The 22,862-nt window shown below is 43.0% G+C and overlaps 1 protein-coding gene across 1 annotated transcript in view; it reads left to right on the top strand.

Moving 5' to 3' along the window:
• The first annotated feature begins 890 nt into the window (after window positions 1-890).
• The window catches only part of LOC139407413 (stathmin-like 4), a 33,733-nt gene continuing 11,761 nt past the window's right edge, over window positions 891-22,862 (top strand). Inside the window, exons 1-5 of the mRNA XM_071151175.1 lie at window positions 891-961; window positions 4,338-4,409; window positions 8,324-8,422; window positions 10,538-10,743; window positions 11,257-11,448. Of these exons, the coding sequence (XP_071007276.1) occupies window positions 4,397-4,409; window positions 8,324-8,422; window positions 10,538-10,743; window positions 11,257-11,448 (510 nt within the window). The 5' untranslated portion in view covers window positions 891-961; window positions 4,338-4,396. The remainder of the gene's footprint in view (window positions 962-4,337; window positions 4,410-8,323; window positions 8,423-10,537; window positions 10,744-11,256; window positions 11,449-22,862) is intronic.

The raw sequence follows: 22,862 nt of genomic DNA on the forward strand, positions 1-22,862 counted from the left end.
CAACACCACAATATAATACCTATCAACACCACAATATAATACCTATCAACAACACAATATAATATATTACCTATCAACACCACAATAGAATATATTACCTATCAACACCACAATATAATACAATACCTATCAACACCACAATATAATACCTATCAATCTCTCTCTCTCTCTCTCTCTCTCTCTCTCTCTCTCTCTCTCTCTCTCTCTCTCTCTCTCTCTCTCTCTCTCTCTCTCTCTCTCTCTCTCTCTCTCTCTCTCTCTCTCTCTCTCTCTCTCTCTCTCTCTCTCTCTCTCTCTCTCTCTCTCTCTCTCTCTCTCTCTCTCTCTCTCTCTCTCTCTCTCTCTCACACACACTCTCTCTCTGTCACACACACACACTCTCTCTTTCTCTCACACACACACTCTCTCTCTCTCACACACACTCTCTCTCTCTCTCACACACACTCTCTCCCTCACATACACACTCTCTCCCTCACACACACTCTCTCTCTGTCACACACACTCTCTCTCTGTCACACACACTCTCTCACACACACTCTCTCTCTCACACAAACTCTCTCTCTCTGTCACACACTCTCTCTCACACACACACACACAGTCTCTCTCTCACACACACACACTCTCTCTCCCTCAAACACTCTCTCTCCCTCAAACACACACACACACACCTCCCTACTGTATAATTCTGGATGATGCCCCCTGCAGTATACAACCCAAAGGGTTAACAGCCCTTCCCTTCCCTGCTCTCTCACCTGATAGGCTGCTAGGGCTGGATGCTGCCATTCCTCTTACCCAATAGTAGGGCTCGGTGGTGATGTCATGGGGAAGGAGAGGGGCTGTGGCTGATGCTGCTGCTAGCCTGTATCCAAGGGGCCAGACAGACAGAGAAAGAGACAGACAGCCTGAAATTTGGGACCACACAGGCACCACCATCATCATCTCAACACTGATCTGGAGGAGGGTAAGGCTAAACAACGCTAGATATAGAGAGGGGAGGTTGATATTATTATGTTATTAAACTAGTTATGGGATGTTACAATGCAATGTTTTGTAGATGTAGTGCAGACATCGTCTCAGCACACTGCTCTGGAGGGGGGTGAGGGGGTCAGAATGCATCTCTGCTAAACACAACCTAGAACGAGATGAAGGAGGTGATATTGGCTGTTATTAGTGTCGATGTTGTAGCTGGATCATGGCGTCTACAGTACTCCGTTTACCCTCGACTCCACGCTGTGTCCCCCTGTCTGTCTCCATTGCAGCTCTCTGTCTGTCTGTCTGTCTGTCTGTCTGTCTGTCTGTCTGTCTGTCTGTCTGTCTGTCTGTCTGTCTGTCTGTCTCCATTGCAGCTCTCTGTCTGTCTGTGTGTCTGTGTGTCTGTGTGTGTGTGTGTGTGTGTGTGTGTGTGTGTCTGTGTCTGTGTGTGTGTGTGTCTGTGTCTGTGTGTGTGTGTGTGTGTGTGTGTGTAAACTTGCAGGGTATGTGTATTTTTTGTTTGTTATCGAGTCTAAGATGTGTATGTAAGTAGTGTACCTATCGGTATATGTGTTATGGACACGTCTGGGTGGGAGAACAGATATTTGCCAACATCTTCATAACCATGTGTTCGAAAAACAGCACTTGCAGCTGAACAATATCGCTCACAAATTACATGTAGATTAATTTCATTTGGATATCATCTGTGAATGGATGTCATCTGTGAATGGATATCATCTGTGAATAGATATCATCTTTGGTGCACTGGCTTCACTCTGGGTGTATTTGGAGGACATCGGGTAATAGGATAATGAAAGGAGAGAGAGATAGGCAGGCAGGGTAGCCTAGTGGTTAGAGCGTTGGAAAGGTTGCAAGATCGAATCCCTGAGCTGACAAGGTAAAAATCTGTCGTTCTGCCCCTGAACAAGGCAGTTAAACTACTGTTCCTAGGCCGTCATTGAAAATAAGAATTTGTCTAGATAAATAAAGGTTAAAAGAGAGAGAGGTATGTCACATTGTAGTTTTTTTCTGTATAGAAAGGTATTGGGCAGACTGCCTAAGTAAAAAAAATAAAAATACATACAAATCATTTTCGGGATGGTAAACCCATTTTAGTGTAAACATAAACAACTACAACCAGATATAAGTAAGTGTCGGCTGTTTTCGACCTGCTCTACCGCACCTGCTGTCTCAACCTCTGAATGCTCAGCTATGAAAAGCCAACTGACATTTACTCCTGAGTTTTCATCTGTTTCACCCTCTACAACCACTGTGATTATTATTTGACCCTGTTGGTCATCTATGGATGTTTGAACATCTCGAAGAACAATCTGGCCTTAAATGGCCATGTATTCTTATAATCTCCCCCTGGCACAGACAGAAGAGGACTGGCCACCCCTCAGATCCTGGTTCCTCTCTAGGTTCCTTCCTAGGTTCCTGCCTTTCTATGGAGTTTTTGCCACCGTGCTTCTACATCTGCATTGTTTGCTGTTTGGAGGTTTTAGGCTGGGTTTCTGTAAAGCACTTTGTGACATCATCTGCATTGTTTGCTGTTTGGGGGTTTTAGGCTGGGTTTCTGTACAGCACTTTGTGACATCATCTGCATTGTTTGCTGTTTGGGGGTTTTAGGCTGGGTTTCTGTAAAGCACTTTGTGACATCATCTGCATTGTTTGCTGTTTGGGGGTTTTAGGCTGGGTTTCTGTAAAGCACTTTGTGACATCATCTGCATTGTTTGCTGTTTGGGGGTTTTAGGCTGGGTTTCTGTAAAGCACTTTGTGACATCATCTGCATTGTTTGCTCTTTGGGGTTTTAGGCTGGGTTTCTGTAAAGCACTTTGTGACATCATCTGCATTGTTTGCTGTTTGGGGGTTTTAGGCTGGGTTTCTGTAAAGCACTTTGTGACATCATCTGCATTGTTTGCTGTTTGGGGGTTTTAGGCTGGGTTTCTGTAAAGCACTTTGTGACATCATCTGCATTGTTTGCTGTTTGGGGGTTTTAGGCTGGGTTTCTGTAAAGCACTTTGTGACATCATCTGCTGATGCAAAAAAAGGCTTTATAAAAACATTTGATTGACATAGAAAAGGTCATGGACCTATATATTTTTAAAAATTAGGTCATCTTTGAGAACTTAACAATTACCAACAACAACAAAAATAGACAGTCAGGGAGAATCTAAAATTCCAGAAATCAGGAATATTTTTGTCATGGTATATGGCCCCCCTTGATTTTGTTATAGTGTTTGAGTTAGTCAGATAACATTAGAATATGGCATAAGCTGTGACAAAATGTGTAGAATTGCAGAAAATTTGCTTCAAAACTGTAAAATGTTCTCTCAAAGTGCATAGAATTGCAATTGTGCGATTAACCACGCCCACTACTATGCCCCAGCCACGCCCACTGCCACGCCCCCAGCCACGCCCACCACCTAAGCCTCATTTTGATCCAGAAAAAAAATCCTGTTTGTTGACAGGCAGAGACAGAACATCTATGAACCTAAAGGAGACACGTTGTATGTAGTACAGTGTTTTCTATCACTGTACTAGGGATGATACTGTTCAGGATGGAGGCCCTACTTCAGCTGTAGCAGTATGACAGGGTTTGATTGTGTTTATTTGGCTATATCTTTGAACCCGGCATTGATCCAAATGAGGAAAAAGGTATTCATTATATTTTCAATCTATAGCCATTTTTAGGCCCCTTGAAAAAAATATGTGTGAGGCTTTTGTTGTGGAATATCAATTCAGTGTTGAGGATTCCATCTGAAGATCCGGGGGTGGAGTCAGACACCTGCCGTTCCCTCTGCATGTCTCACAATTTTGATTTATCACTATGCAGGGGTGACAGCCCCCCCTCAATCTGTATACACATTTCACCACCCTGATTATAAACACATTCATGATGATTACCACCATAAACACCCTGATTATTAACACATTCATGATGATTACCACCATAAACACCCTGATTATAAACACATTCATGATGATTACCACCATAAACACCCTGATTATAAACACATTCATGATGATTACCACCATAAACACCCTGATTATAAACACATTCATGATGATTACCACCATAAACACCCTGATTATAAACACATTCATGATGATTACCATCATAAACAACCTGATTATAAACATTCATGATGATGATCCAAACCCCACTTTCCAAACAACTCTATACAGTTTGAGTTTCTCTAACTTTTAATCTCTGTTTTTATTCCTTGAATTTATTTTTCTATTTGAAGCCATTTTTTGTAACTACAACTTCAAACTCTTGAACATAGTATGGTTAAACCCCAGAATATTTTAATATTCATTCTTAGAAAGTAAATCCTCATTGAAGCCCTTTTTATCTACAGGAGCAGCATTGTGAGGATCTGAGCTAATCTCTGGTGAGGAACACAGACACAGTGGAAACATGACCCTAGCAGGTAAGATATAACTTGAAATATACTGTATATTTATTGTTTACTAAGTATCTATTATAATTTCAGACAGTATATACAGAGACACACAATACAGAGATACACAATACCTTATACCTACCATGACCAAAATTATGTGGACACCTGCTCGTCATTTCAAAATCATGGGCATTAATATGGAGTTGGTCCCCCCTTTGCTGCTATAACAGCCTCCACTATTCTGGGAAGGCTTTCCACTAGATGTTGGAACATTGCTTCCATTCAGCCACAATAGCATTAGTGAGGCCGGCCCTGATGTTGGGCGATTAGGCCTGGTTCGCAGACGGCGTTCCAGTTCATCCCAAAGGTGTTCGATGGGGTTGAGGTCAGGGCTCTGTGCAGGCCAGTCAAGTTCTTCCACACCAATTACAACAAACTATTTCTGTATGGACCAAGCTTTGTGCACGGGGGCATTGTCATGCTGAAACATGAAAGGGCCTTCCCCAAACTTTTGCCACAAAGTTGGAAGCACAGAACTGTCTAGAATGTCATTGTATGCTGTAGCATTAAGATTTCCCTTCACTGGAACTAATGGGCCTACCTAGAACCATGAAAAACAGCCCCAGATCATTTTTCCTCCTCCACCAAACTTTACAGTTGGCACTATGCATTCGGGCAGGTAGCATTCTCCTGGCATTCGCCAAACCCAGATTGGTCCGTCGGACTGCCAGATGGTGAAGTGTCTGGTGATCTTAGGCTTGTGTGCGGCTGCTCGGCCATGGAAACCCAGTACATGAAGCTCCTGACCAACAGTTCTTGTGCTGACGTTGATTTCAGAGGCAGTTTGAGCAGTTGTTGCTCATAGATGTTTCCACTTCACAATTACGGCACTTAGAGTTGACCGGGGCACCTCTAGCAGGGCAGAAATTTGATTAACTGACTTGTTGGAAAGGTGTTGAACGATGATCCTGCTTATCCAGTAGCTACTGTGTTAAGCCATGTTTGGGAGGTGTTGATTTAAAACTGTAAACTAAAAGGGGTGGGGATAATGCTTATCACTCTCTCTCCACATAGGAGCAGTAGACGACTGGTCTTATCTCTCTCCACATAGGAGCAGTAGACGACTGGTCTTCTCTCTCTCCTCCTAGGAGCAGTAGATGACTGGTCTTCTCTCTCTCTCCTCCTAGGAGCAGTAGACGGCTGGTCTTCTCTCTCTCTCCTCCTAGGAGCAGTAGACAGATGATCTTATCTCGCTCCTCCGAGGAGCAGTAGACGGCTGGTCTTATCTCTCCCCTCCTAGGAGCAGTAGACGGCTGGTCTTATCTCTCTCTCTCTCTCCTCCTAGGAGCAGTAGACAGATGATCTTATCTCTCTCTCTCCTCCTAGGAGCAGTAGACGGATGATCTTATCTCTCTCCTCCTAGGAGCAGTAGACGGCTGGTCTTATCTCTCTCCTCCTAGGAGCAGAAGATCAGATGATCTTATCTCTCTCCTCCTAGGAGCAGTAGACAGATGATCTTATCTTTCTCTCTCCTCCTAGGAGCAGTAGATGGCTGGTCTTATCTCTCTCTCTCCTCCCAGGAGCAGAAGATCAGATGATCTTATCTCTCTCTCTCCTCATAGGAGCAGTAGACAGATGATCTTATCTCTCTCTCCTCCCAGGATCTCTTTTTATTTTAATCCAGGCTTTATCTAAAAATTCTGTAAACAGAAATATACAACGGACAAAAACACATTTCAGTTTCTCCTCATGGCTCAGCCACATAATTCCAGGGTATATACAGAGCATTCAGAAAGTGTTCAGACCCCTTCACTTTTCCCACATTTTGTAACGTTACAAAAATGGATTGAAGAAAACACTTCTCATCAATCTACACACAATACTTCATAAGGACAAAGCGAAAACAGGATTTTAGACATTTTTGCAAATTTATTCCAAATAAAATACTGAAATACCTTATAAGTATTCAGACAGTTTGCTATGAGACTCGAAATTGAGCTCAGATACATCCTGTTACCATTGATCATCCTCGAGATGTTTCTAAAACTTGATTGGAGTCCACCTGTAGTAAATTCAATTGATTGGACATGATTTGGAAAGGCACACACCTGTCTATAAAAGGTCCCACAGTTGACAGTGCATGTCACAGCAAAAACTAAGCCACGAGGTCGAAGGAATTGTCTGTAGAGCTCTGAGACAGGATTGTGTCAAAGCACAGATCTGGGGAAGGGTACCAAAACATTTCTGCAGCATTGAAGGTCCCCAAGAACACAGTGGCATCCATCATTCTTAAATGGAAAAAGTTTGGAACTAGCAAGGCTCTTTCTAGATCTGGCCGTCAGACCAAAACTGAGCAATCGGGGAAAAAGGGCCTTGGTCAGGGAGGTGACCTAGAACCTGATGGTCACTCTGACAGAGCTCCAGAGTTCCTCTGTGCAGATGGAAGAACCTTCCAGAAGGACAACCATCTCTGCAGCACTCCACCAATAAGGCCTTAATGGTAGAGTGGCCAGACGGAAGCCACACCTCAGTAAAAGGCCCATGACAGCCCCCTTGGAGTTTGCCAAAGGGCACCTAAAGGACTCTCAGACCATGAGAAACAAGATTCTCTGGTCTGATGAAACCAAGATTGAACTCTTTGGCCTGAATGCCAAGCGTCACGTCTGGAGGAAACCTGTCACCATTACTACGGTGAAGCATGGTGGTGGCAGCATCATGCTGTAGGGATGTTTTTCAGCGGCAGGGACTGGAAGACTAGTCACGATCGAGGGAAAGATGAACGGAGAAAAGCACAGACTGCTCAGGACCTCAGACTGAGGTGACTGGGGTGAAGGTTCACCTTCCAACAGGACAACAACCCTAAGCACTTAGCCAAGTGGCTTCGGGGGCAAGTCTCTGAATGTCTTTCAGTGGCCCAGCCAGAGCCCGGACTTGAACCCAATCAAACATCTCTGGAGAAACCTGAAAATAGCTGTTCAGCCTTGCTGGTTCCAAACGTTTTCCATTTCTCCATTGCAACCCGACAGAGCTTGAGAGGATCTGCAGAGAAGAATGGGAGAAACTGCCCAAGTACAGGTGTGCCAAGCATGTAGCGTCATACCAAAGAAAACTCGAGGCTGTAATCACTGCCAAAGGAGCATCAACAAAAGTACTGATTAAAGGGTCTGAATACTTAAGTAAATGTTATATTTCCGTGGGTTATTTTTATAAATGTGCAAAAAAAATGGGGTATTGTGATGTCATTATGGGGTATTGTGATGTCATTATGGGGTATTGTGATGTCATTATGGGGTATTGTGTGTAGATTGATGAGGATGTTTTATTTTATTTAATCAATTTTAGAATAAGGCTGTAACTTAACAAAAATGTGGAAAAAGTCAAGAGGTCTGAATACTTTCCGAATGCACGGTATATTATAGGGAGGTTGGGTTAACATTAGTCTGGCTTATTCTTGTGTTGGCTTGGAATGTGTGGCTAGGTTTACACTGTCAGAGTTAAACTGTACCTTACAGTTGACCTAGGCTAAGCTGAATACCAACGGCAGAGATTGGCTAGATGTGGATTTTGGTCTTGTCCTCTACTGACCTAACGTTTAATCTATCTCGCTGTGTAGCGAAACAGAGCTGGGTCACACGAGGCAAAAAAAATCACTGTTGTTTTTTATTAAAGTACATGAATTTAAATATATAAATCTATATCCTGACTGATCTTTTGATAATGATAGAAATTAGTGACGATGGGTTCTTGTCACCCAGAACCAAATATCTGTCCAACTATTCAATTTGCCATTGAGTTTAACATTTAAATGTGAACTGTCTCAAGAGATGATAACGATGATGATGATGATGATGATCATGATGACAAACTACTATTTGTCTGTGTGTGTGTGTGTGTTTGCATGCGTGCGTGTGTGTGCGTGCGTGCGTGCGTGTGCCCTGCAGCGTACAAAGAGAAGTTGAAAGAGCTCCCCCTGGTGTCTCTGTTCTGCTCCTGCATCAACCCTCAGACCATCGACTGTAAGCCCATATACAAAGCAGAAGGTAAGACGTTTAGACTCTCTGTACACCTATCTTGCGCCGTGGATTCTCCAAAGTGTGGCGTTCAAACATTGCTCAACTGCTATCAAGGTTCTAACTTGTGCCAGGAAAACATTCCCCACACCATTACAACACCAGCCCGTACCGTTGACACCAGGCAGGATGGGTCCATGGACTGATGCTGCTTACGCCAAATCCTGACTGTGCCATCAGCATGACGCAACAAGAACCAAGATTCGTCGGACCAGGCAATGCTTTTCCCCATTCCTCAGTTGTCCAGTGTTGGTGATGGCGTTGCCCACTGGAGCCGCTTCTTCTTGTTTTTAGCTGATAGGAGTGGAACCCGGTGTGGTCGTCTGCTGCAAAAGCCCATCCCTGACCGACGAGTTGTGTGTTCCGAGATTCCGTTCTGCACACCACTGTTTTACTTTGCCGTTATTTTGAGGCCTGCCTATTAGCTTTCATGATTTTTCTATTCACCTTAGACCTCTCTCATCAACAAGCTATTTTCACCCACGGGACTGCCAATAACAGGATGTTTTTTTGTTTGTCGCACAATTCTCAGTAAACCCTAGACATGAGTGAAAAGCCCAGGAGGCCGTTTCTGAGATACTGGAACCAGCGCGCCTGTCACCAACGATCATACCCACGCTCAGTCACGTAGGTCACTCGTTTGGTCCATTCTAACGTTCAGTCGAACAGTAACTGAATGCCTCGATGCCTGTTTTCCTGCTTTATATATCAAGCCACGGCCATGTGACTCTGTCTGTAGGAGCGATCCATTTTCATGTATGTACCTAATAAACTGTCCACTGATATTTAATTTATATACACTAAATAAATGGGTCCAACATATAAAGTGTTGGTCCCATGTTTCATAAGCTGAAATAAAAGGTCCCAGAAATGTTTCATACACATTAAAAACATATTTTTCTTAAACTGTTTGCAAAAATGTGTTTACATATCTGTTAGTGAGCATTTCTCCTTTGCCAAGATAATCCATCCACCTGACAGGTTTGTCATATCAAGAAGCTGATTCAATAGCACACACATTACACAGGTGCACCTTGTGCCGGGGACAACAAAAGCCACTCTAAAATGTGCAGTTTTGTCACACAGCACAATGCCACAGTTGTCTCAAGTTTAGAGGGGGCTTACAATTGGCATGCTGACTGCAGGAATGTCCACCAGAGCTTTTACCAGAAAAGTGAATGTTAATTTATCTACCATAAGCCTCCTCCAACATCGTTTTAGAGAATTTGGCAGTACGTCCAACCGGCCTCACAACCGCAGACCACGTGTATGGCGTCGTGTGGGCGAGCACTTTGCTGTTCACAACGTTTACATCAGAGTGTCCCATGGTGGCGATCGGGTTATGGTATGGGTAAGCTATGGACAACAAACACAATTGCATTTTATCGATGGAAATTTGAATGCACAGAGATACCGTGACGAGATCCTGAGGCCCATTGTCGTGCCAGTCACCCGCCCCCATCACCTCATGTTTCAGGATGATAATGCACAGCCCCATGTCGAAATGATCTGTACACATTTCCTTGAAGCTGAAAATGTCCCAGTTCTTCCATGACCTGCATACTCCCCAGACATATCACCCATTGAGCATGTTTGGGATGCTCTGGATCTACGTGTACGAGAGCGTGTTCCAGTTCCCGCCAATATCCAGCAACTTTGCACAGCTATTGAAGAGGAGTAGGACAACGTTCCACATGCCACAATCAACAGCCTGATCAACTCTATGCGAAGGAGATGTGTCGCGCTACATGAGTCAAATGGTCACACCAGATACTGACTGGTTTTCTGATCCACGCCCCCTACCTTTTTTAAAGGTATCAGTGACCAACAGATGCATATCTGTATTCCTTGTCATGTGAAAGATTAGGGCCTAATTCATTTATTTCAATTGACTGATTATCTTATATGAACTGTACGTCTATAAAATCTTTTAAATGTTTGCATGTTGTGTTTATATTTTGGTTGTTGTGTTTATATAAAATATATGTGACTGGGGTGAATATATATATACACATATATAACTAGTTATCTAAAGGATTGTGTTTTTAAAGTGCTTACCTCTAGTCTCTCCTGTACCATCCCCAGATGCGGTGGATCTGGGCTGGTGTGTGATAAAGGACGTAGAGGTGATAGAGTTGAACAAACGTGCGTCGGGCCAGGCCTTCGAGGTCATCCTGAAGCCCCCGTCGTTCGATGGCGTCCCAGAGCTCAACGTTACCATGCCCCAACGCAGGGAACTCTCCATGGAGGAGATCCAGAATAAACTAGAGGCTGCAGAGGAGAGGAGGAAGGTGAGGAGACATGAATTGAGGAAATATTCATGTACACACACACACACAAACCATAGAGATAGATAAAGGCCTAGTACCCAAAGGCCTGTTTTAGCATGGAAATCACCATTGAGGACTTTCACAATTTTTAAGTAGTCAAATGGGTGGGACTTATCGCTTAAGGAAGGATCGGTTAAGGAAGGATCACATAATTCCATCCAGGTCAACAGGAGAGATCAGCCAGTGAATTAAACTTGTGAACAAATATTCCATTACTCCAGGTGGCAGTAAATCGCCAACTTTGACTTTCTACCTTTTCAAACAACACACTAGGTGGCAGTATGCACCCTTTCAGTTTACCAACTCATAGAAGTACTAGATTAAAATTGACTTCAAAATGGAGATGGCCTCAACGGCGCTACCCATGCTCTCAAAGATGCTATAATGGGACAGATATAATGTCCTCTAACTATCTCTATGGCACAAACACACATGTCTGTATCCTGCTCCTGATACTCTCACACCGCCCTTTAGTGCCAGGAGGCTGAGCTGCTGAAGCACCTGGCAGAGAAGAGAGAGCACGAGAGAGAGGTGATCCAGAAGGCCTTTGAGGAGAACAACAACTTCATCAAGAACTCCAAGGAGAAGCTGGAGCAGAAGATGGAGGCCAACAAGGAGAACAGAGAGGCTCTGCTGGCGGCCATGTTGGAACGGCTGCAGGAGAAGGTAATGTTTAACTGTCTTCTTGTTCTTTCTCTCTCTTTCTCTCTAGTCAGTCTTTCTGTTTCTGTCTATGTCTGTCTGTATCTCTCTCTCTCTTTAGTGTCTCACTTCAGTTTGTCTAATCAAACCCACTCTTTAGTCTCCCTCTCTCTTCCTCTCACCAGTCTCTCACAATGATTCTATAAAGGAAGGTAGATAATATGACACGATGGTGCTGACAGACATGGTCTCCCTGTTTTTAGCTCTTTTGCCGACTTTGCAGTATTTTTGCTTTTATTAGTGTCATACCTTACATTATTTGCCCTGAACCTTTCTAGTATTATTTCCTACAGTCCCCCCCCCCCCCCCCCAAAAAAAGTTTTGGCCATTACATCAGTTGTCAATCACCAGACATTTTACCAGAACATTGGGGGGGGTATGTCTCATGGTTAACAACTCATGGTGTGATCGTGCTAACGTACAGAAACTCAAGTCCTTTTGGTCTCCCGATCTGGAAATCCTCAGCATCAAATATTGACCGCATTACCTCCCCAGATAATTTTCTTTGGTTATTGTCACTGCGGTGTATATCCCCCCCAAACCGACACGGCTCTCAAGAAACGACACTGCACTTTGTGCAAACTGCATATCCTGAGGCCGCATTTATTGTAGCTGGAGACTTTAATAAAGTAAATCTGAGGAGAATGCTCCCAAAATTCTACCAACACATCTCCTGTGCTACACGCGGATAGAACACGCTTGACCATTGCTACTCTCCCTTCCGGGATGGCTACAAGGCCATCCCCAACCCCCACTTAGGCAAATCAGATCATGCCTCCATCCTGCTCCTCCAAACTTAAACAGGAAGCACCCGTGGTAAGGACTGTTCAACGTTTGTCTGACCAATCGGAATCCATGCTTCAGGATCGCTTTGATCAAGCGGACTGGAAAATGATCCGGGTCACCTCTAGGTATAGTATCGACGTATACACTGACTCGGTGACTGGGTTCATCAGGACGTGCATAGAGGATGTTGTTCCCATGGTGACTGGGTTCATCAGGAAGTGCATAGAGGATGTTGTTCCCATGGTGACTGGGTTCATCAGGAAGTGCATAGAGGATGTTGTTTCTACTGTGACGATTAGAACTTATCCAAACCAAACACTGGATAGATGGCAGCATATGTGCAACAACAAGCATTTAACCACGGCAAGGTGACTGGGAACATGGACAAACAGGCCAGCTATGACCTCTGTAAGGCAATCAAAGAGGCAAAATGACACTACAAGATGCAATTCAATGGCAGGGACTCCAGAAAATCATGGATTATAAAAAGAAAGCCATGTCGCGGACACCGACGCCTCACTCCCAGACAAGATCAACACCTTAGTCGCCCGCACTGAGGAAAACAACACAGAGCCACTCACGTGGGTCCCGCCACTCACGAGGACTGTGTGCTCCCGATCTCCTTGTCCAGTGTAAGACATTCAAGCTTGTTAACCCCTTGCTAACCCCTTACACAAGGCTACTGGTCCAGACAGCATCCCAAGCCACATCCTCAGAGCATGTGCAGAACAGCTGGCTGGAGTGTCTACAGACATTTTTTTGTTGAAAACTCTGTTTATTCAGTTTTACACACATAAGACAACACAAAACAATATAAATAATATACTCAATTAGAATAAAAAAAATAATAGCTATAAAGATACCGTACTTTAGACAAGTTAAACACACCGGGCAGAAGGCTACTGTCTCGGTGGTCATAAAGAGGAGAGCAAGGCGCAGCGTGGTAAGCGAACATCTCTCTTTAATTAAAGAGAGAACAATGAACAAAACAACACAAACCGCGAAGCAATGTGACTAGTGCAGAACAGGCAACTAAACATAGAATAACAACCCACAAAATAACCAAGGAATATGGCTACCTAAATATGGTTCCCAATCAGAGACAACGATAAACAGCTGCCAACCATAGACATATAAAACACCTAGACTAGGTAAACCCTAGACATACAAAAACCCCAATTCAACAATTCAAAAACTAAACAAACCACCCTCGTCACACTCTGATCTAACCAAATAATAAAGAAAACAAAGATAACTAAGGTCAGGGCGTGACAGCTACAAAGGTTAAAGGGCAATCTGTAGTACAGGGACAGAGCGGACACCTCACCATTGTTCCTGTAAACAGACAAGGGATGGGGGTGGAAAAAATGCAACCTCTGTAAGGAATTTCTTCTTCTTCTTCCGAAGAGGAGAGGCGAGAAGGATCGGAGGACCAATATGCGGCGTGGTAAGTGTCCATGGTTCTTTTAATAAGAAACACTCAACATGAACAACTGAATACAAAAACAATAAACGTGGAACGAACGAACGAACGAAACCCAAAACAGTACCGTGTGGTGAAAAAACACAGACATGGAAACAAACACCCACAAACACACAGTGAAACCCAGGCTACCTAAGTATGATTCTCAATCAGAGACAACTAATGACACCTGCCTCTGATTGAGAACCATACTAGGCCGAAACATAGAAATGCCCCAAAACATAGAAAAACAAACATAGACTGCCCACCCCAACTCACGCCCTGACCATACTAAATAATGACAAAACAAAGGAAATAAAGGTCAGAACGTGACAACCTCTCACCCTCACAGACAGTCATGGCCACAGACCGACCATCCACTGGAATAAAAATAAAGTTTACAATATTTTTTTTTATTTTTTTTATGTAAACAAAATAAAACCTGGGCAAAACAAGCTCACATTTTAATCTCTGATAGAAGAAAAAGGCATCTGCAGGTCACAATCAATAAGCACATCATCAACCTTAATGCCCCCCCTCCAAAACAAAAAAACACAAAAGAAATGCTCATCCAACCCTTATATCACAGTGGAGTCAAATACAGACTTATTTTTAGTTTTACTAGGAATGCCATCAGAGGATGGACTGTTTAAAGTAAGACCGGAATCGAGCCTAAGCCTCATAAAACAGTTTGAGGTTCCAACGCATATTGAATAAAATATTTTCTAGTTTCAGAGAGCACAACACATCTCTCACTTAATATTTATAAGATGGGGGAGCTGCCATCTAGCCGTCTAGCTAAAAGAGTTGTATAAGCTACAGTGTCCGACTGAATTCTTGACAGGGGGGTACCTATGGGCAGTACTCCAAAGGGTCTGTCAGAGGAGACAGATCTATAACAGTGTCATAAATATCAGAGAAACATTTAGATATTCATTCCCAGAAACCTGACAGTTTGTGCCAGCCCCAAAACATATGATACAGTGTGGCGGGTTCTGTTTTACATCAGACACAGGCAGGATCAAAATCAGAGAATATTCTTTCGAGTTTGGCCCCAGACCAGTGGATAGTGCTAAAAGAGGACGAATGCACCCTGTGCAGCACAGATTCCCCGCTGCAAGTTCCTCCCACAAATCCTTTTCCCAGCGAGTCTTTAAAGGAAACAAAGAAGAGTTCTGTACGTGATTAATGATATATATACATCTGAAATTGCACCCATCGGAAGCTTGTTTAACTCAAAGATGCTCTCAAAGATGCTGTATTCGAAGGCCTATGGGGAAATGCAGGTGTGTTAGCTCTGACAAAGTTCATAGTCTGGAGATAGCGGAAAAAGTGGAATTTTGGGGAGGTTGAACTTTTCATGTAGTTGAGCAAAAGTGTATCATCAAAGAATAATTGGGCTAATGAGGAGAGGCCTAGTGAGTGCCACTTGCCAAAAGCCAAATCATTTAAAGATGGAGGAAATAAAACGGAACTGATTCCAAATTTTAAGAGACTGCTTTACGATTGGGTTGACACACCTTTTACCTAGGGACACTGGGAGAGACAAGCACAACACAGAAGAAAGAGCAGCAGGTGATTCATCATGATTCAGACTCCATTTGGACCCAGAGTGGTTTTGGGTCAGTAGGTTCAGTCTGCAACCAGTATAAAAGGGCTCTGAAATTTGCAGCCCAATAGTATGTATGAACATTTAGAAGAGCTAACCCCCCCCCCAATGCCTTAGGCTCCTGTAAATGTTTTATACCAATCCTTGGTACCTTGCCATCCCAAATAAAATACATGAATGTTTGATCCAGTTAATTAAAAAAAAGATTTTGGAATAAAAATGGGTAAACATTGAAATAAATATAAACATTTGGGCAACACATTCATTTGAATGACATTAATCCTTCCAATAAGATAAAGAGGTAGAAACTTCCAAAAAGTTAGAGATTGTTTCAAACTGCTGGAGCAACAATGCCTTAAACAAATTGGAATATTTCCATGTCACTTTAACTCCCAAGTAGGTGAATTGATCAAATCAAATCAAATGTATTTATATAGCCCTTCGTACATCAGCTGATATGTCAAAGTGCTGTACAGAAACCCAGCCTAAAACCCCAAACAGCAAGCGATCAAATCAAATCAAATGTATTTATATAGCCCTTCGTACATCAGCTGATATCTCAATGTGCTGTACAGAAACCCAGCCTAAAACCCCAAACAGCAAGCAATGCAGGTGTAGAAGCACGGTTGCTAGGAAAAACTCCCTAGAAAGGCCAAAACCTACGAAGAAACCTAGAGAGGAACCAGGCTATGTGGGGTGGCCAGTCCTCTACTGGCTGTGCCGGGTGGAGATTATAACAGAACATGGCCAAGATGTTCAAATGTTCATAAATGACCAGCATGGTCGAATTATAATAAGGCAGAACAGTTGAAACTGGAGCAGCAGCACGGCCAGGTGGACTGGGGACAGCAAGGAGTCATCATGTCAGGAAGTCCTGGGGCATGGTCCTAGGGCTCAGGTCCTCCGAGAGAGAGAAAGAAAGAGAGAAAGAGAGAATTAGAGAGAGCACATGTGGGGTGGCCAGTCCTCTTCTGGCTGTGCCGGGTGGAGATTATAACAGAACATGGCCAAGATGTTCAAATGTTCATAAATGACCAGCATGGTCAAATAATAATAATCACAGGCAGAACAGTTGAAACTGGAGCAGCAGCAAGGCCACGTGGACTGGGGACAGCAAGGAGTCATCATGTCAGGTAGTCCTGAGGCATGGTCCTAGGGCTCAGGTCCTTCGAGAGAGAGAAAGAAAGAGAGAAAGAAAGAGAGAATTAGAGAGAGCATACTTACAGTGCCTTGCGAAAGTTTTCGGCCCCCTTGAACTTTGCGACCTTTTTCCACATTTCAGGCTTCAAACATAAAGATATAAAACTGTATTTTTTTGTGAAGAATCAACAACAAGTGGGACACAATCATGAAGTGGAACGACATTTATTGGATATTTCAAACTTTTTTTAACAAATCAAAAACAGAAAAATTGGGCGTGCAAAATTATTCAGCCCCCTTAAGTTAATACTTTGTAGCGCCACCTTTTGCTGCGATTACAGCTGTAAGTCACTTGGGGTATGTCTCTATCAGTTTTGCACATCGAGAGACTGACATTTTTTCCCATTCCTCCTTGCAAAACAGCTCGAGCTCAGTGAGGTTGGATGGAGAGCATTTGTGAACAGCAGTTTTCAGTTATTTCCACAGATTCTCGATTGGATTCAGGTCTGGACTTTGACTTGGCCATTCTAACACCTGGATATGTTTATTTTTGAACCATTCCATTGTAGATTTTGCTTTATGTTTTGGATCATTGTCTTGTTGGAAGACAAATCTCCGTCCCAGTCTCAGGTCTTTTGCAGACTCCATCAGGTTTTCTTCCAGAATGGTCCTGTATTTGGCTCCATCCATCTTCCCATCAATTTTAACCATCTTCCCTGTCCCTGCTGAAGAAAAGCAGGCCCAAACCATGATGCTGCCACCACCATGTTTGACAGTGGGGATGGTGTGTTCAGCTGTGTTGCTTTTACGCCAAAAAGTTCAATTTTGGTTTTATGCCAAAAAGTTTGGTTTCATCTGACCAGAGCACCTTCTTCCACATGTTTGGTGTGTCTCCCAGGTGGCTTGTGGCAAACTTTAAATGACACTTTTTATGGATATCTTTAAGAAATGGCTTTCTTCTTGCCACTCTTCCATAAAGGCCAGATTTGTGCAATATACGACTGATTGTTGTCCTATGGACAGAGTCTCCCACCTCAGCTGTAGATCTCTGCAGTTCATCCAGAGTGATCATGGGCCTCTTGGCTGCATCTCTGATCAGTCTTCTCCTTGTATGAGCTGAAAGTTTAGAGGGACGGCCAGGTCTTGGTAGATTTGCAGTGGTCTGATACTCCTTCCATTTCAATATTATCACTTGCACAGTGCTCCTTGGGATGTTTAAAGCTTGGGAAATCTTTTTGTATCCAAATCCGGCTTTAAACTTCTTCACAACAGTATCTCGGACCTGCCTGGTGTGTTCCTTGTTCTTCATGATGCTCTCTGGGCTTTTAACGGACCTCTGAGACTATCACAGTGCAGGTGCATTTATACGGAGACTTGATTACACACAGGTGGATTGTATTTATCATCATTAGTCATTTAGGTCAACATTGGATCATTCAGAGATCCTCACTGAACTTCTGGAGAGAGTTTGCTGCACTGAAAGTAAAGGGGCTGAATAATTTTGCACGCCCAATTTTTCAGTTTTTGATTTGTTAAAAAAGTTTGAAATATCCAATAAATGTTGTTCCACTTCATGATTGTGTCCCACTTGTTGTTGATTCTTCACAAAAAAATACAGTTTTATATCTTTATGTTTGAAGCCTGAAATGTGGCAAAAGGTCGCAAAGTTCAAGGGGGCCGAATACTTTCGCAAGGCACTGTAAATTCACACAGGACACCGGATAGGACAGGAGAAGTACTCCAGATATAACAAACTGACCCTAGCCCCCCGACACATAAACTACTGCAGCATAAATACTGGAGGCTGAGACAGGAGGGGTCAGGAGACACTGTGGCCCCATCCGATGACACCCCCGGACAGGGCCAAACAGGAAGGATATAACCCCACCCACTTTGCCAAAGCACAGCCCCCACACCACTAGAGGGATATCTTCAACCACCAACTTACCATCCTGAGACAAGGCCGAGTATAGCCCACAAAGATCACCGCCACGGCACAACCCAAGGGGGGGCGCCAACCCAGACAGGAAGATCACATCAGTGGCTCAACCCACTTAAGTGACGCACCCCTCCTAGGGACGGTATGAAAGAGCCCTAGTAAGCCAGTGACTCAGCCCCTGTAATAGGGTTAGAGGCAGAGAATCCCAGTGGAAAGAGGGGAACCGGCCTTTCTGCCTTGACAGAAAGCCAGTGTAGGGAGGCTAGCACTGGAGTAATATGATCCAATTTTTTGGTTCTAGTCAGGATTCTTGCAGCCGTATTTAGCACTAACTGAAGTTTATTTAGTGCTGTATCCGGGTAGCCGGAAAGTAGAGCATTGCAGTAGTCTAACCTAGAAGTGACAAAAGCATGGATACATTTTTCTGCATCATTTTTGGACAGAAAGTTTCTGATTTTTGCAATGTTACGTAGTTGGAAAAAAGCTGTCCTTGAAACAGTCTTGATATGTTCTTCAAAAGAGAGATCAGGGTCCAGAGTAACACCGAGGTCCTTCACAGTTTTATTTGAGACGACTGTACAGCCATTAAGATTAATTGTCAGATTCAACAGAAGATCTCTTTGTTTCTTGGGAACTAGAACAAGCATCTCTGTTTTGTCCGAGTTTAAAAGTAGAAAGTTTGCAGCCATCCACTTCCTTATGTCTGAAACACATGCTTCTAGCGAGGGCAATTTTGGGGCTTCACCATGTTTCATTGAAATGTACAGCTGTGTGTCATCCATATAGCAGTGAAAGTTAACATTATGTTTTCGAATGACATCCCCAAGAGGTAAAATATATAGTGAAAACAATAGTGGTCTTAAAACGGAACCTTGAGGAACACCGACATTTACAGTTGATTTATCAGATTACAAACCATTCACAGAGACAAACTGATATCTTTCCGACAGATAAGATCTAAACCAGGCCAGAACTTGTCTGTGTAGATCAATTAGGGTTTCCAATCTCTCCAAAAGAATGTGGTGATCGATGGTATCAAAAGCACCACTAAGGTCTAGGAGCACGAGAACAGATGCAGAGCCTCGGTTTGATGCCATTAAAAGGTCATTTACCACCTTCACAAGTGCAGTCTAAGTGCTATGATGGGGTCTAAAACCAGACTGAAGCATTTCGTATACATTGTTTGTCTTCAGGAAGGCAGTGAGTTCCTGCACAACAGCCTTTTCTAACATTTTTGAGAGGAATGGAAGATTTGATATAGGCCGATAGTTTTTTATATTTTCTGGGTCAAGGTTTGGCTTTATTACTGCCACTTTTAGTGAGTTTGGTACACATCCGGTGGATAGAGAGCCATTTATTATGTTCAACATAGGAGGGCCAAGCACAGGAAGCAGCTCTTTCAGTAGTTTAGTTGGAATAGGGTCCAGTATGCAGCTTGAAGGTTTAGAGGCCATGATTATTTTCATCATTGTGTCAAGAGATATAGTACTAAAACACTTGAGTGTCTCTCTTGATCCTAGGTCCTGGCAGAGTTGTGCAGACTCAGGACAACTGAGCTTTGAAGGAATACGCAGATTTAAAGAGGAGTCCATAATTTGCTTTCTAATAATCATGATCTTTTCCTCAAAGAAGTTCATGAATTTATTTCTGCTGAAGTGAAAGCCATCCTATCTTGGGGAATGCTGCTTTTTATTTAGCTTTGCGACCGAATCAAAAAGGAATTTCGGATTGTTCTTATTTTCCTCAATTAAGTTAGAAAAATAGGATGATCGAGCAGCAGTAAGGGCTCTTCGATACTGCACGGTACTGTCTTTCCAAGCTAGTCGGAAGACTTCCAGTTTGGTGTGGCGCCATTTCCGTTCCAATTTTCTGGAAGCTTGCTTCAGAGCTCGGGTATTTTCTGTATACCAGGGAGCTAGTTTCTTATGAAAAATGTTTTTAGTTTTTAGGGATGCAACTGCATCTAGAGTATTGCGCATAGTTAAATTGAGTTCCTCAGTTAGGTGGTTAACTGATTTTTGTCCTCTGGCGTCCTTGGGTAAGCAGAGGGAATCTGGAAGGACATCAAGGAATCTTTGTGTTGTCTGTGAATTTATAGCATGACTTTTGATGTTCCTTGGTTGGGGTCTGAGCAGATTATTTATTGCAATTGCAAACGTAATAAAATGGTGGTCCGATAGTCCAGGATTATGAGGAAAAACATTAAGATCCACAACATTTATTCCATGGGACAAAACTAGGTCCAGAGTTTGACTGTGACAGTGAGTAGGTCCATTGATCCCGGACAATCCTAAACTGAAAGCTTGTAAAAGAGCACTTTAAAGCAGCCTTATTTACAGGAAAAAGCTCACTCTTGCCTAGATTCAGCTTGTACCCTGAGATTGATCCAAACTTTTAAGAACAGATAAGGTACGTGGTAAGGAGGTATCAGGGTTGGATATAAACAAAAGGAGGTCATCAGCATATAGTGAGACTTTCTGCTCTAAGCCCGTCCTGATTATACCTTGAAAGGCATCATTAGAGTGCAGTGAGACGGCGAGGGGCTAAATTTCCAAAGCAAACAACAAGGGGGAGAGTGGACAACCCTGTCTAGATCCACAGTGCGAGGGAAAATAGACAGAGGACAAGTTGTTAGTCCGTACCGTACCATGGAAGAAAAATAAAGAATCTTTATTCACGCAATGAATTTGGGACCAAAGCCAAATCTATAATGGGCAGCTGTTAAGTAGTCCCACTCAACGCTGTCAAAAGCTTTTTCCGCATCGAACAAGACCACCCCCTCCAGGTCCCCCGACGCTGGGGAGTACAGTATATTCATAAGGTGTCTAATATTGAAAATGCCTATTTCTCATATAGCCAGTCTGGTCCGAGTGTATTACCTAGTGTAGCGAGTCTTCCATACGGATGGCTAAAAGATTGGCTCGGATTTTATAATCACAGTTTAAAAGTGAGGTTGGGGGATAGGATCCACATTCCAGGAGGTCTTTGTTTTTCTTTAACAGTAATGAAATTGAAGCCTGATAAAGACTAGGTGGTAGTTTTGATGTATTAAGGCACTCTACAAATAATCAAGACAATAACGGGCAAAGCAGACTAGAAAACGTCCTGTAAAATTGGAAAGCCGTCCAGACCCGGTGATTTATCGCTTTCCATTGCGGACACTGCTGTTGCAATCTCCTCAGGTGTAAATTCTTCTTCTAAACGGTCATGGGAGTCTGTATCAATTGAAGGCATATTCAGACCATTAAAGAATTAATCAATCAGCAAAGGGTCTTGAGGAGATTCAGAGGTGTATAGCACAGAGTAAAATTCTTTGAATTGATCATTGATCTCTTTATGTATAACTGTGGTAGCACCAGACAAGGTCCTTATTTGTGAGATTAAACGTGAGGCCTCAGATTTACGGATCTGATGTGCAAGGAGTTTACTGACCTTGTCGCATTGTTCATACACTCTGTACCGAGCTCATCAAATTCAGATTGGAGTAGTTGGCGCTCTTTATGTAGATCAGAGGAAGGATCCGTAGCACACTTCTCATCCAAAGTAGCTATGGCTTCTCGCAGGTCTTGAAGCCGCTGAGAGCGAGCTTTGTTTTTTCGGTTGTATAAGAAATAATTTGAGAGATTCCCATATGGTAGAGCAGGACATACCTGGCGTTTAATTAATTTCTAGGAATAAGGGGATTTCAAAATAAATAAAATGTACAAACTCCTTATCTGAGAGTAAAATGGGGTTAAGACGCCATTGATAACACATAGGAGGTCGCTGGGGAAACTCTAGTTCAAGCACTAATGGTGAATGGTCAGAAATAACAATACTCTCGTAAGTACACCTCCGAAGGTTAAGTTTTTATTCCAAAAATAAGTAATCAATGCGGGAGTATGTTTGATGAACATGAGAAAAAAAGGAATACTGTCTGTAGGGTTTAGGAAGCGCCAGGCCTCACTTATACTGTAGCATATTTCTGAAGAAAGGATTGAATAAGTAGGGCACATTTAGATAGGCCTGTTGTTTATCGTGAGGACTTGTCAAGAACTGGGGATATTGTACAGTTGAAATCCCTAAAATCTAAATTGGGGATACGTTATAACTAAACTACTTACTATCCACATTTCGCAAGCAACAGTTGCTGATCTATGATCAAGTTCAAGACTTCTTGACGTGGTGTTGAATGTGAGCCATAGCCTCCTCCGGAGATTCAAAGGTGTAGTCTTTACCATCATGAGAAAGCCATGACCCATGTACATAGAGTCATTGAACACTGGTCACTAGTCGACTACCACGCGGGACGCAAATCTGCACATTAGAGACTGCTGCCCTATGTCATGGAAGAGTGGTCACTTAATAATGTTTACATAATGTTTATTGTTCTGAAATCGTTTAAGTAGTTAGGAACAGATAAGATTTGATCTCTGAAAAAGTTAACTCATTGATTACCCACT

The sequence above is a fragment of the Oncorhynchus clarkii genome, chromosome 4, assembly GCF_045791955.1.
Source record: "Oncorhynchus clarkii lewisi isolate Uvic-CL-2024 chromosome 4, UVic_Ocla_1.0, whole genome shotgun sequence".
NCBI lineage: Eukaryota > Metazoa > Chordata > Actinopteri > Salmoniformes > Salmonidae > Oncorhynchus > Oncorhynchus clarkii.